This window comes from Myotis davidii, unplaced genomic scaffold, assembly GCF_000327345.1.
Source record: "Myotis davidii unplaced genomic scaffold, ASM32734v1 scaffold78, whole genome shotgun sequence".
NCBI classification, from domain to species: domain Eukaryota; kingdom Metazoa; phylum Chordata; class Mammalia; order Chiroptera; family Vespertilionidae; genus Myotis; species Myotis davidii.
In genome coordinates, this window is record NW_006290305.1 from 825973 (window position 1) to 841389 (window position 15417).

At 52.7% G+C, this 15417-nt stretch overlaps 1 protein-coding gene across 1 annotated transcript in view; it reads left to right on the forward strand.

Annotated features, from left to right (window-relative positions):
* MGLL (monoglyceride lipase) overlaps nucleotides 1–9077 on the forward strand; it is a 102808-nt gene extending 93731 nt beyond the window's left edge. Inside the window, exons 7-8 of the mRNA XM_006763221.2 lie at nucleotides 4652–4867; nucleotides 7229–9077. Coding sequence (XP_006763284.1) covers nucleotides 4652–4867; nucleotides 7229–7354 — 342 coding nt within the window. The 3' untranslated portion in view covers nucleotides 7355–9077. The remainder of the gene's footprint in view (nucleotides 1–4651; nucleotides 4868–7228) is intronic.
* Nucleotides 9078–15417: the final 6340 nt, after the last annotated feature.

A 15417-nucleotide genomic window follows, 5' to 3' on the forward strand; every position in this document is an offset into this window, starting at 1 on the left:
AAGATTTTGTCTTCTGATTGAGTTTTTATTGATTTTTTACAGAGAGGAAGGGAGAAGGAGAGAGAGTTAGAAACATCAATGAGAGAGAAACATCGATCAGCTGCCTCCTGCACACCCCCTACTGGGGAGGTGCCCGCAACCAAGGTACATGCCCTTGACCGGAATCAAACCTGGGACCCTTCAGTCCGCAGGCTGACACTCTGTCCACTGAGCCAAACCAGTTAGGGATGCTTTCTTTTCTGAGGTGCCACCTCCACCCCTCCTGGCTGTCCTGCGAGTCCACAGGACTCACCTCCACTTTCTCTTCTCTAGATGGGTAGCATAGCATGGTGAGTGGCTATGAATGACGATGGTGCAGCCCAACTGCCTAGGCTCTTGTCCTGGCCCTGCCCCGTACTTGCTGTGTAATCCTGGGGGGGGTCATCTAGCCCCAGCGAGCTTCTCTTCTCATGTATGAAATGGTGAAAATAACAGTAGTCCCGACACTGGTTTCCTGTGAAGAGTCAATGAACAAGTGCAAGTAAAATGCTCCACACAGCACCTGGTACATAATTAAGGGCTAAGTCCGTTCGTTATTTTAAATATCATTTTAATTAAAAATGTAATTTTGCATTCCATCATGGAACAGATTTTTTAAAAATAGGTCAAGGGATTTGACTGTAGGGGTGGTGCCTAGCTGTTGCTCAACCAACTTGAAGACAACTCCCAGCTGTAGATTGTAACTATATTTACTGTGCTTTAGGGCAAAGTCTTCCCCACAGAGAGACCGTGTTCAGAAGTCAGCAGCCCCAGTTGGCACGCTCCTGGCTGGCAAGTTCCACCTTGCCGAGAGCTCTCAGGGCCCCAGAAAACAGTGAAGGTACTGGGGATCACTAAAATACACAAAGGAGGCCAGGAAAATATTCACAACCTGTGAAACTTAAATCCCAAGAGGAACCTTCGAGGTTCCCTCAGCGGGAAAGCGGAGACCTGGAAGGAGTAAGACTTCACCTGAGGTTATGTGGCTCGAATTCTCTGAGGCAGGGAGACCTTCCTTTCCTTGTTCCCAGGGCCAGAGCCAGATGCACCCACACATCACTAGCCTCGCTATGGGGCCAGACCCTGGGCTTGGCTGTGTCTGCATCAGCTCATTGAATCTCCCTAGAGTCCTCTGAGGCATTTCCACTATCACCCCCATTTCACAAATCAGGAATGAGTCTAGGAGAGAAGAGCCTTGCCCAGATCACTATCAGGGCTGGGTGCTCCTCACTCCTCTGGTCTCCCTTGTATTGTCAGTTACACAGCCCCCAAGAAAAAAAGACTTCGGCAGCACCCCCAGAGGTCAATCATCTGAAACAAAGATGTGTTCACTTGGACCTGGACCCATAGCCTCCCGCCGACATGTCCCCAATGGACATGTTCTCAGCTAGCAGGAGCAGTTGTGATAAAAAGAAAAAAGAAAGAAAGAAAGAAATGGGGGGACGGGTGCGAGAGATAGTGCCAAAGACTGGGTCTTTGTAATACGTTTTTTTAATTAAACTTTTTGTTTTGATGTAATAGTGATTCACATGTAGTTGTGAGAAATAATGGAGAGGAATCCCATGGGCCCTTACCCAGTTCTCCTCGATGTTGACATCTTACAAAACTATAAGACAACATCACTACCAGGAAGTTGGCATTAGTACATCAGACCACAGAACATCCTATAACCACAAAGATGCCGCATGTTACCCTGGTGTAGCACACCCACTTCCCGTACCCCATCCTGGCCACCATGTTTCTATTCTGCGTTTCTCAATTTTGTCATTTCAAGACTGCCGGAGAAATGGAATCCTATAAGAAGTCATCTTTTGGGACTGACTTTTTCATCTTTGACTTTGAATGGGCTTCTTCTGTTGACCAGTGCTCTGGGGTTGGGTCTGATCCAGGAGAGATAGCCCTAGCCACCTCTTTCCTGGGGGCAACAGGACATATTCTCACCTCACAAGTAGAACTTTTGGTGATTTTAGATCTTAAGCTCTTAAAAAAAATAAAAAGGCCGGCCCGGCTGGCATGGCTCAGTGGTTGAATGTCAGATGTGCCTGGGTTGCTTGATCCCCAGTAGGAAGCAGCCAATTAGTGATTCTCTCTCATCATTGATGTTTCTATCTCTCTCTCCCTCTCCCTTTCTCTCTGAAATCAATAAAAATATATTTAAAATAAAAATAAATAAATAAATAAACAAACAAATAAATAAATAAATAAAACAAACGCCATCGTGATTGGGCCAGAATGGTTACTTGAGGGGAGGGTTAGGGCCCTCTGCGCTTCAGTTTCCCCATGAAGTTTGGCCCTCCTTTTTGCTCCAAACTCCACGTTCCCTCTGTCCCTCTTGCCTTCTGCCCCAGCTATGGCTCCCACCAAGGGCCTGCCCTTTCCCCGACACATCTGGCAGCTCCTTCCCCAGGCCCATATACAGCCATTGTGTAAACAAGGTTTACGTGACCAAGACATGGAAAATGAAGCCAAGAGCAGGAAGCCATTTGGGCCGTCAGAGCAATTAGACCCGAGAACAAACTCCCCAAGGGGCCTCATGTGGCCAGGATGTCTTGGATCCACAGAGCCAGGGGGCAGGCCATTTCAGGAAGGTGGTGGCTTAGCGGGCTCTGGCCCTGTGCGCTCATGAGGACACATCCCCTGCAACCAGGGTCCAGCGACACCGAATGGAGTGCTCTTAGCAGGGCTGCCAGCCCGCGGAGACCCAGACGGCAGCAATGGGGGATTAAACAGGAGAGAAGCTGACTTCTCAGTGTCACCAGCTCCATGTGCTCCAATGGGTCTCGTTGCTTTTTGTTTCTGGGGTGTGGCTGTCATCCCTGGGGCCCCAGCTCCCTCCTTACTCTGCTTGTGTTCTGGTAAGTGGGAGGAGGGAAATAGGACAAGCCTTGACAGGAGGATCACACCGCATACTTCTCACTTCCCATTGGCCAGAATGTGGTCACATGACCAGACCTAACTGCAAAGAAGGCTGGGGGATGTAGTCTTTATTCTGGGTCCTTGTATTCCAAATGAAACATTCAGGGTTCTATAGGGGAGAACAGGAGCTGAGTAATGAATAGCAGGCAGGTTCCTCCTCCCAAAATAAGGAGAATGAGAGCCATTCTTCAGACAGAGTGCTTATTAAGGTTAACCGGGTTAAACATGTAGTGTCGTGCACGCACATGGAAAGAAAGAGCTCAGAAGTGTTAGCCATTCTTCTTTTCACTGACTGAGATCTTGCACACGATGCCAGACACGGTGCGGGGTACGTGTCTGCTCAGTGGCGCTACAGTTGCCATAGCTCTCATTGTTAGCCTCCGTTCTCGACACACTGCAAGCCCAGGGCTCTCCTTCCAAACAGGGCTCCTTGCAGACCCTGGACAAGCAACCACTCTGGCCATGCACCGCCCCTGCCAGGCTCTTGTCCTCTCAGTCCCCAAACAAGTGGCCTTAGCCCTGCAGGCTTCATGCCAGCTCCGCTGCAGGAAGTGCTAATCCGCCTCATGTGGCTCTCCACAAAGGGCTGTGTTGCCTGCTCTGTCCCCCGCAGGGGAGGAATCAGGGATGGCAGGGATGACCCAGAATCGCCTCTCCTGCCTCGGCATGGATCTGAGTTCCAGCTGAGGCCTGTAGGGGTGGGAGCAGAGGAGAGGTGTAGCCCTGCATTGCAGATCAGATTGGAACCCAGTGGGCACTCGGGCAGCCTCACAGGGCAGCTGGAGGCACATTTCCTTCCATGGCCCCTCTGCTCCCCTACCCAATACCGATACCAGGTGGCACTTCTCCAGCCAGCCAAGAACCCACTGGCAAGGATGAGGGAAATGAGAAAGGGGATGTTGTGGCCTCACACCTACCCATATAGAGTTCTAGAGACTTCTCACCCAGATTTTGTGAGGGCAATGCCCCACCTGGAGCCACAGTGAGCAGGCGACTCACTGTTCCCTTAGAGGCAGGAGGCGTGAAGCCAGGGAAAACAAGGAGAGGGTGTCAGGGTAGCCTTGTGAAAGGCTGGGTTGGATTCTGAGCCATAAGCAGGGACGGTGTTAGAGTTAGGTCCTGGGAAACCTGATGATGGAGGAGGGAGGACCCAGCCTCTGGGCATGTCTCCTGGAGAGGCAGTAGGCATCCCTGTCTGGGTGGCAGGCAGCCTTCTGCAGCCCAGAGGACATGGAGACATGAGCCCACCACAGCCCAGACCTGCCCTGGAATTGGTTCCTCCGGAAGCCCATGGGGTGGTGACTCACCCCTGCATGTTGTGTGTGCCCTCACCCACTTCTACCAGGTGGACTCTAAGTAAGGGAAGACAGGCTTAGAGAAAGCAAAATCCACACGACTAACACCAACATACCTTCAGAGCTGTTCCTGAGCAAAATCTGTAAGCAATATGATGGCGCCTATATAAAAATATACACCTTAGCCCTGGGAACGTGTGGAGGCACATGTATGAATGTGGGCTGCATAGAACAAAGCCTGTGAAGAGGCATCAAAACAGTCAGGTCTGGTTCATGGAAGGGCTGGCCAGGCGCCTGCGCCCAGACCGAGCTGACTGATGGAATCAGCTCTTCAGGCCAAAGCAGAGGGAAGATCTAACAGACAATAGGGAAGTCCCCCACCCCTGAACTAATGATAGAAACCTCTCTCTTTTTTTCTTCAGGTCGACGTTTATAACACGGACCCCCTCATCTGCCGGGCAGGGATGAAAGTGTGCTTCGGCATGCAGCTGCTCAATGCTGTCTCCAGGGTGGAGCGGGCCCTCCCCAAGCTGACCTTGCCCTTCCTGCTGCTCCAGGGCTCTGCTGACCGCCTGTGCGACAGCAAAGGGGCCTACTTGCTCATGGAGTCCGCCAAGAGCCAGGACAAGACACTCAAGGTGAGCACCTGACCTCCCCACTTCCCCAAGGTGGGGAAGGTGGCATCCCTTTGGGCACGTCTGCCCAGAACCCCAAGGCTACCCCCGGGGGGGGGGTCATCTTTGAGAGGCAGCCAGCCTGGCCCCACTGAAAAATAAATACCAGAAATACAAGGTGGCTGTTAATTCAAGCAAGAACACAAGCCATTAGCCAACTGTTCATGGGGAGAATACTCAGAAGATGCCTGGGTCAAGGAAAAAACCCAAACTGGGCACTGGGCAAAGAACTGTCTCCAAGAACATATCTCCCGCTTCTCCATGTCCCAGGTCCAAAGGCGTGTGGCTGCCCGGCCTCTCTGCAGGTTGGTTTTCTGCAGCAGCTTAGGACCAGCCACCCCTGCCAGAGACTCTGGGGGTACCAGCGCAGTGGGCATGGCAGGGCCTGGTCTGCAAGGGCATATGCAAGAGGGGATGGGACCTGCGACTTAGCCTCATGGCCTGTCAGACATACAGACCACAGTGAGCTAACTTGGAGGGCCTTTGAGATAGAAAATGTTGTTTGGAGAGTCCAGACATCTCTGTTTTTTGTTTGTCTAATTGAACTGGGAAGAGCCCCAGTTGGGGGTGTGGGGAGGAGGAGAAGCACCTACTGTGTGCCTATCAAGTGACCGTTGACCACAGCCCCAGGCTACCAATGATGGACATGTGTCCCCAAACTATGCCACGACAGCCTGTGCAGTAGTCACGTGGAGGCCGAGTACAGGACCATTTCCTGCTAAGCTATAAAGAGAACAGGCAACTAACTCACCACAGATCCCACACTTACTGAGCGATGGGGTTAGAATGCGAACTCACTCCCACCGACCCTCTCCATTCATACGGCACTGACAGGTGCTCATGGCTTTGCAAACTGTCAAGTGCCCCCCCTCACACCATTATGCATTGCGGACCCTGGCCCACGCCAGCTGCCAGATATAGACTCGTGGGTGAACAGAAAGCAAGAGAAAAAGGAAAACTGGCTCTTATAACGCTGGAGAACATAAAAGGCCGTGGCCACTTCGCATTGGGTGAAGGCGCCTCACAGATTGTGCCCTTTGCCGGAATGGAACCTTGGCGACCCCACAAAGGGAGGCCATGTAGAGTGCTTACTCATTCACTCTCCATTCATTCGTTTCTTCTTTAACCCAAGTGTTCAGTGGGCATTGACCTTGTGCCAGGCCCAGAGAGCAAGACAGGCAAAGTCTCAACCCTCTCACACAGTCTATCCTAGTGGATGGGCAACAAACAAACAACCAGACAGGATGACGGTGATGAAGAGGGTCAGCGTCCTGAAGGAAATCAAGCAGAGAGTGGGACAGACAAACTAGAGAAGAGGTCAAGCACCCACCCAGATGGGCAGGCAGGCCTAGGAGCTGACAGTGACCAGAGCGGTGGTAGAGCATTCCAGAACAAGGAGCGAGCAATTGCAAAGACCCAAGTTGCAAAAATATTGGTGTATGCAAGCACTCAGGAGACTAGTGTGGTGGAGTGTGCCGAGCAGGGTGAGGGGGACCTGGTAGCAGAGGAGGAGTCCCAACTCTTAGTGCGATGAAGCCAACAGCGTGTTCTGAGCTGGACAGCAACAGGTTTTTGCTACGGTTCTCAAAGCATCCCTCAGCTGCCCTGCGGAGGCAAGAGTGGAGGTAGAGGCACTGGGTGGGAAGATGGTGGTGTCACTCAGGTCAAGAGGATGAGCTTGGCCTGAGGCGGTGGTAGAGAAGGCAGGGGACAGCCTGGCAGGACCTGGAGAGAGAGTGACTGTAGTGATCAAGTGACTAAGTGACCCCTACCCTGAGATGGGTGATACAGGGAGTTCCATTTTGAGATGCCTATTGAAGAGGCTATTGTGAATTTGGGAAAAGAATTGAAAGAAACTACAAGAGGAAAGTATTTCTAGAAGTTAACAGCTTCCGAATGATGCTAAGAAGACACTATGAGAGCAAGTGTTCCCTGGCTACAACAACTAAAGGTCATTGTAGCCCATGCCAATTACAGTGGCTGTGGGTTGGTGGGAGTGAAAGTAGACTGGGACCAGCTGAGGTCCAGGCGGAAGGCGAGTAGGTGAAGACAAGGAATGGAAATCAGGATTTTGAGCTAGAGGCACAGGACAGGTCACAGCTGGAGAGAGAAGCGGATAAAGGAAAGGTGTGTGTTGGTTTAAGAAAGGAAGTGCTAGATCATGTTGGCACATTTTAATTCATCTGATCAAACGGTACTGGCACCATAAGGATGGAGTCCTGGGGGCGTGGGGAGTGTCTGGGGGACTCTGGCTGCCACCTGTGGCCTCCCTCCCTGCACCTGTAGCTTCCTGTAGCCCTGACTTTCTGTCTCTCCTAATTGCAGATTTACGAAGGTGCCTACCACGTTCTCCACAAAGAGCTTCCTGAAGTAACCAACTCTGTCTTCCATGAAATAAAGATGTGGGTCTCTCAAAGGACAGCGGCGGCGAGAACAGGGTCCCCACCCTGAGCGCACATCCAGGCCCCCGGCCCACAGCTGGGGAAGTGGGCAGAGGAAGGGCAGAAGCTGACCTCTCAGATGTGACTTTAAAAAAAATTACGAATTGGAGGAATCCCTAGCATAATTCACTAAAGAAAAAAGGCACTCTTGTCCTATGTTAGGTTGTCCTGTCCCTGGATCTACCTGAAGGGGTAGACACTTTATGCAAAAACAGAGAAGGGTCGTGAAGGCAGTTTTCCAGAGACGGAATGTGCTGGAATATCCTTAAAACACAGCACAGCCTCTGCCCTGCCTCTCCTAGCTCCCGCAGGGTTCCCAGGAATTCCTGGTGTTCCGGGACACCTGACTGCAATAATTGGAGGAGTCCCCTCTCCTGCTCACCCCTCCAGCCACCTCGCACCCCCACCCCCACGGCCTCAGGCTGGCCTCTCTCTGGCCATGGTGGTCGGCCTGGGTTCCCAGGCAGACTCACATGCCCCCTGAGGCCCAGAAAATGCCTCACGCTTCCTCAGAATGCGTCGCCTCCCATGACCCCTGTCAGCTCCCGGTCAGCAGGAGCTGGGCGTTGGGGTGGCATGAAACATGGCTGGAGACCCTGCTCTCCTTCCTTCCCTTCAGGGAGCCGGAGGCTGCCCACCGAGAGCGGGGGGTTCAGGGGCTGCCTTTCCATGACTTGTTGTACTTGACACTGAGATGATTGTATTGAAGAGGAAAGCATATTCTAAAGCAGAGACGATGTGGTAGACGGGTGGTGGGACCAAGGGGGCTCGTGCCTCTGCACGGGAGTGGGGACAAGCTAGCCTGGGGACCCTGTGCTAAAGGCATCCGGGCACAACCCCAGAGGCAGGCCCCGGGCGCCCGCAGTGACAGTGGCAGGCTTGTCCCTGGCCCCCACTGCTTGGCTCACAGCAGCCCCGGAAGCTCAGTGCTGGCGGCACAGCTACCTCTGGTGGCAGGAGAAGGGAGTCCCAACTCGGTGGCCCTGCAGCCAGGTGGGCGGTGGGCAGGCGAGGCTGGCTAATAGGGCCAACATTCCTAGCCGAGGCCCGCACCTGACCGGCCTTTCTCAGGTGCCAACCCCCGCCCGCAGCCCTCACTTAGTGCCAGCAATAAAGGGGATCACTGCCCACTGCAGGAATACCTTCCCTCTCAGTCAGCCTGGCTGTGACCTCGGGAGGCCCCTTAGTGTAACGATGACTGTGTGGGGGCCGGGGCACTGGAGGGCAGTTGCTGGGAGTTGAACCCCATAGAAGGTGCAGGCAGGAGCCTTAGGCTGCAGAGGCGCAGATTCCCTGCCAAGGCCTCTGACTCTGGGAGTTGGGTCTCCCACCCTCTTCCTCTAGCAGCAGAACTGCCCCTCGCTCATACCCTATTCTAGGGCTTTCTCCAGACCTCCAAGAGGGGACCCCCTCTGCCCTCCCTCCAGGGACCTGCCCACACCATGGTGCGGCTAGAATTGGTCCCCTTCCAGTGGGCAGCCCGGTCATGCTTGCTTGCCCGGGCCCAGGTCTGTGTTCTCCTGCCCCTGCCCCTCGGGAGAGGTGAAGTGCCCAGGTCCCCGCCCCCTGGGGGCAGAGCCCAGGGCCCCACAGAGCGGGGCTCCCCTTGCCCCATCATGTTTCTCTGGATTCCCTTTGAGGGGGGGAAATGTAAGAAATGCACTGAGAGAGAAAGTCGGTGCCTGTTGAGTTGGGCAGCTGTGTGAATGTCTGTGCTCCGCAGCTAAGGAAAAGCATTAACTACATTGCAAACTACCAAACGCACAAGACCCCCCTGAGCCCAGACCTGGAATTCTCACCTGAGCTGTGATAGCTCAGGTCACAGAGTCCCCATACCTCCCACCCACCCTACCCCTGCCCCATCTTTCCTGAAAGCAGTGACTGCAATACCATCTCCCAAATTAAATATTAGGCATGAATTTATTTATATGAAAGTTTTTACAGAGACAGATTCAATCGCATTTACATATCTGGTTAAAGGATCACCTGTATTAAAAAAGAAAACAATTATTTGAACTGGGACTGAGTCCAAATCGAGGAGGGGAGGTGGTACCACGCCAGGCCCACCTGCTGAATGAGCGCACACCTGCTGCGTCTGGAGCATCATCTGAAGTGCTCCAGGCGAGTCTCCAGTTGAGTTCGTTCTCAATGTTGACAGCTTCGAGCTGACACCTGGAGCTTCAGAGTCGTGCCGTGGCTGTGGTGCAGAGGGGCTGGGTTTGGAAGGGAAGCTAGGTCTCCCACACAGCCTGGCCTTGAAAAGGTGAGAGGAGGGCAAAGGCGGCCAGGGAGGAGACCCCAGCGATGCAGCTGATCCAAACCCACCTGGAGGGATGGACACATCGGGATGCTAAGCCCAGCACTGACGTGGACACAGCGCCTCTCCCTGCCACCCCGAGGTCATGCTGGTCCATACAGAAATGGGTTTCAGACCCGAAAATATTTCTAGGCAAAAATGTCACTTGCAGCCAGTGGGGGCTCCCAACCCCAAAGGGCCCCATTCCTCTGCAGGGATTGGGGTGTGTGGATGGGCAGCCTCCCTTCCACCCACTGGCAACCCCAGCTTCCCCCTCAGCTTCTGGGGGGCACTGGGGCTCACAGCAAGAGCACAAAAGGGTGCTCTGAACACCCACCTGGCTCTGCTCAGCACCCTGTGGCAAGGCTCTGAGCTACCTTTTCTTTCTCTCACCGTTGCTAAGAAAAACCCATTAGGATCACAATGATTTTCTAAGCAATTCACCTGTTTGCTATTGTCACTGCAGCTCAACACCCCCTATGTGTATGCTGTTAGTGGGGACACATGTATCAGTTTAAAACTATTAAAGGAACCCATATGCCACAGCTAATCATAATAAACCGGTGTTTTCTGAACGGTGTTTTCTGTCTGTCTGCCTGATCCAAGACTACAACAGTCCCTACAGAGAGCGCAGCGCTGAGAGCCTGGGCTGAGCCCATCATCTGATGCAAACCTACGTATGTGGGCCTGATTTTCTGTCCTCCACACTTGGGGACGTTTGCCCTGAAGCAGAGTGAGCATGTGTTCTGTTACGTGGCAGACTCTGCCACCTGCATACAGAGGAGCTGGGCCACCAGCTCTGGACTACACTTCCTCCGCAGCGCCACCTGGATGCCTCACACCCCAGAAACAAGCTCTGATCTTAGCCACGCCGGCTCCGCCCAGGCCTCATTCATCTCAGCACAGGGTATCCCAGCTATACTGCTGCTCAGCCAAAGCTCCGAAGAGCATCCTCCACTCCTCTCAGTCCCACACTTGCACCTGACCCAGCAGTAAATCTTGTCACTCCTGCCTCCGTTTCCCTCGGGCCCCACAGCTGACCACCCTGCCTTTCTCCCATGTCCACTGTCCCCAACATGACTCCTTGCTCCCTGCTGGCCACCTCCATGAAGCCTTTCCCGACCACCCTACGGTCTCCCCATCACCCCAGGTCCTGCCCTGCCTTCTCCTCTGATTGGCACCTGTTCTGCTTGTCTACCCAGTAGCTCTCTGTCCTCACCACCCGAACAAGCTGCAGGAGGCTGTGTCCTTGCGTTAGTTAGATCTCCATCTGATTTCCGGGGGAGCCCTGATGAGATGCCTGTCCAGGGAGGGAGGGACGGTGAGAGGGCTGCAGGCCCTTCTGGAACAGCACTGAGCCTGGCACTGAGGGTCAATCTCAGGTATGTGCAACCTGTGCGGTCAGTCCCTGCGGCCCACACTTAGAAGGACCCTGTGTCTTGTTTATTGCTCTGCTGTTGCTGTCTTGAAATTCTCAGTCATTTCTGGACAAGGGCCCCACATATTTCTTCCCTACTGAGCTCCATACACACGAAGCAGGTCCTGTGGGTGTGGCAGGAGCTGGCCCTGCCCTCTGTGCAGAGGTCCCTCCGACAGGCAAACCTGAAGGACAGAGGCCGCTCCCCCCAGGCGCTCCCTTTCTGTTCACCCCTAACCAAATTCTGCTCTGAGCCAGAGTCAAACCTGGCCTTTCTGCCTCTGGTGAGTATTCGGGGCTATCAGGAGCTCCCCAGGAAGCACTCGTGATGTGCCTGCCAGACACCATGCCTGGCCCTGGGGCTGCCCCACAGAGTGAAGACAGGGCGACACAAACCTGCTATGGAGAGCGGTCATGGTGTTTAAACGGGTTCAAGACTCAGACTAATGAGAGGGCACAGTCCTCTCATGACAAAGTCCCGGCTTGGAGGGCAAAGCCCTCCCAGCACAATTATAGGCAAAGGCTATAGCTGTAAGTGTGACCTTATGGTCCGAACCTGTGGTCCCACGTGGCTGGGTGATGTGGGCTTGATAGAGTTCAGGTGCATGTAATTGAGTAGATTCGAAACCCATGAGAATTGCTGTAACCAGACCCTTACTTTGCCTCGTGGAATCTGCCTACAAAATAAAGACACGGCTTTCAGGCTGTGGTGCTGTCTCTCCATCAGAGAGCAGCGTCCCACCCAGCCTCAGCTTTATTCTCTTGTCTGTCTTTTCTCAATCCTTCTCCGCCCCCTCTCAGGCTCACCCGTGGCCGTGCCGGCTCAGCACAACCTGCCACTGCAGCGCTGAAGAGTGGAGGGTCAAGAAATGAGACGGGGCACGTAAGGGCCCGGCCCGGCCCGGCAGGCCAGTGTTCCCTCCGGGAAGGCCCCGTGGGAGAGCAGGGAGATACGTGGGTGTGGGAGCTCATGGGGCTCAAGGGAAGACTTGGTGGTAGAGGTTGGTCCCAGACCTGGGACTTTCAGGATGGCTGGGGGAAACCCCCTCCCCAGCACCCAAACAAGGACAGTGTGGTGAAGGGAACCCCTGGGGTAGGTGCAGCGCTGGGCCAGCCACAGGGGGGCCGACAGCTGTGGCCGGAGGGGGTGTCACTGGAGCAGCACTACTCAGCCTGTGGCTTCAGGTAGAGAACACAACCAGACCAGGATGGAGGCTCGCGGGAAGAGGCAGCAGGAGTCTCTCTCCTCCCCGTTTCGCTCTCCTGAACCTGCAGACTGGAGCAGACAGCTTCCAGCCCGCAGTCCAGAATGGCTGCTCCAGCTCCTGCCCCCGCATCCTGGTTCCAGCCAACCAGAGGGGAAGGAGGAAAGGGGCAGACCTGTGCCTTTCAAGAAACAAAGCAGAGCTCACATCTAGTACTGCAGTTCACATCTAGAACTGGGGCAAGGAAGGCTGGGAAATAAGCCAAGTGCCCCTGAAAAAGGCCTCAGAATCAGGGGGAGCCAGCAGGCTGTGCCCAGGAGCGAAGCGTGCACACCAAGGCTTTCAAGGAGGGGACCCAGGCTCAGAATCTGCCTGGGAGATGCCAACAGGGCCGTGATAATGGGTTGCTGGTGAGGCAGGGGCTGTGGCAGTGGGGACAGGAGGGGATACTGAGGAAGCAGCTCGTAAAGAGGTAAAACCAACAAGGTTTGGTGACCAAGTTTGAGCGTCTGTGAGGCCCAAAAGGTTGGCAACCGCTGCTCTACAGCACGCCCTAACGCCCTCCTTTCTCCCTTAAGTGTGTTATCTCCTAAACTCTCAGGAGCCCCGTGAGACCTGTAACCAGAGGAGGATCGAGCAGTGGCAGCTCGTCCTGGGCTTACCCCCTGAACCTGTCTCCAAGCCCCCTTTTTCTCTGACTTTCCAGTGAGCTAACCATAGCCCCACCTTGGCTCACTTTTCACTGTGACTTTTCTCAATGAGCCAAAGCTCATTTCTCTCCGTAACATTTCCAGAGACCCAAAGCAACCCCGCCTAGGCTCTCTCCTGTTGCTTCTGCTGTCCTACGCCCTTTCTTTGTCTCCCTGTCCCCAGCTTTAACAAATGCACTCTCAAAACCACCTGGATTTGCATTGGGAAATCTTTCCTGCACTAAGTCAAGAACTCACAAGCTATAGGCCGGCCGGAGGCAGACCTGCTCAAGGCCCAGGTCCTGTCCAGGAAAATTAAATGTCCCCATTTAATTTTCACACCAGCTTTGCATGGTTGGTGCTGTTGTTCCCGTTTAGACTAAGTAAACTGAGGCTCTCAGGGATTCAGTGATTTGCTCAAAGTCATACACTGAGTCCCAGCCCAAGTCTCCAGACTTAGGCACCCTGCTGCCACCCAGAGAAGGAGGGTGGGTGGCAAAGCCCCAGGTGTAGTGCCACTGTGCAACTCTTTGTACCTTTTTTTTAAAAAAAATATTTATTGCTGAAAATATTACCTATGTCCTCCCCCCCCACCCCCCCCACTGACCTCTTCTAGCCCCACCCCAGGCCTTCACCACCCCATTGTCTGTGTCCAGGGGTTATGTATCTTAAACCTTCTTCAGGCAGTAACTCCCTAAGGCTTGTGGGCCCCAGGGCCTCTTCCTTCAGAAGTACCTGACTCTGAGTTCTCTGGTACAGTTTTCCCCAAAGTGGAAAAATGTTATACCTTCAAATGTCCGCTCCAGGGACTAAGGCTGCCCTAAGTCCTGGCAAGAACACTCCTGACTTTGTGATGCCAGTGGCCAGGTGGCAACCTCACCCTGCCTTGGGTTTCTCAGTCTGCTGCAGTGAGAGGGGGCATTGAAGGCTATGTAATTTTCCAGGCAGAGGAAAGAAGATATGATGCAAATTTTTCATTCTTTGTTTTTTCCTTCAGGTGGAGAGGATATTAGAGAATGGGTAGGAAAAAAATGCTTTGTTTTTTCATTGTAGACTTACCTCCTGTAACAACTATTTGGGTCAGGGCCAAAGGGGTTGTGGGGCACACCCAAGGTGGACTGAACAAGCCCATGTTCCCCTTGAGGAAACAGAAGCTGCACTGACATCTTTGCAGCCACATCTATTCCATAATTTCCTTCCGTGATTACAACTCAGAGGCTACTTGCTTGTTTCCTGTTTATTTGTAACTAGAGGCTGCAAGAGTAGGCCTTCCTTCCCCAGGCTACTGGCACCGGCACCGGCTTCCCTCTGGCACCCAGGACCCGGGCTTCCCTCGCAGCCCTGGCTTTGTCCGGAAGGTCGTCTGGAAGGACGTCCAGAATGATGTCAGGTCTAAGTAGCATATTATGCTTTTATTATTATAGATACCATAATGGGCACCTTTGCACTCACCTAGACACAAAACGTAATGGGGCACCAATAATCTTAGTAATCAAGATAATACTGTAATTTTTAAAATCAAAATTAATGCAAAAGAATGATAAACCAAATAATATTTTAAATAGTTAGGATCTGGCTTTTCTTTTTGCATCCAATTTTAGTATGACTCAGCACAGCACTGCTACTGATCTTGTCTCCGCCCTGCCCCACCATCACTCCTTTTCTCTTCTCAGGGGCATAAATAAACCATCCCCCTACATTACATTATGTGTATAAGCAGTGTTTCTTTTCCATTGTTGCTTATTTTGTCAGTGTTTGTTGATCTATTTTTCCTGCAGTGAAAAATATGTGGATACCTTGAATTAGGACAGAATACATATATTACCCAATTAAATTTATGAAAATTTATATTTTTTAATTCAGCCGTTTTGCACTTATCAGGAATTAAAATGAAGTGAGGGATAGATGTGCTTTCCCATTCTTAACGTAGTACAGCTACACACTACATATTCTAAAAGTATGGAAAACTACACACAAGTGCCCTGGTAGGTGTGGCTTGGTTGGTTGGTGACATCCAGGCACTGATAGGTTGCTGGTTTGATTCCCCATCAGGGCACATGCCTGGGTTGTGGGCTCGATCCCGGATAGGGGGTGTGCAAGAGGCAGCTGATCAATGTTTCTCTCTCCCTCTCCCTTCTTCTCTCTCTAAATGTCAATAAAAATATTTTTAAAAAGAAAACTACACACAAGTCAGATGAACCCCCAACTCCCACTCAGCACTCCTCCTCCAATCCTTTTTGGGACATCAGGTTCTGTGTTTAGAAGCTGGGGTTGTGGGGCACACTCAAGTAAACTTTCAAATATGCAAGTCAGTGCCCGCCCATTTTTAAAAAAAACTACACACAAGTCAGATGAACCCCCAACTCCCACTCAGCACTCCTCCTCCAATCCTTTTTGGGACATCAGGTTCTGTGTTTAGAAGCTGGGGTTGTGGGGCACACTCAAGTAAACTTTCAAATATGCGCA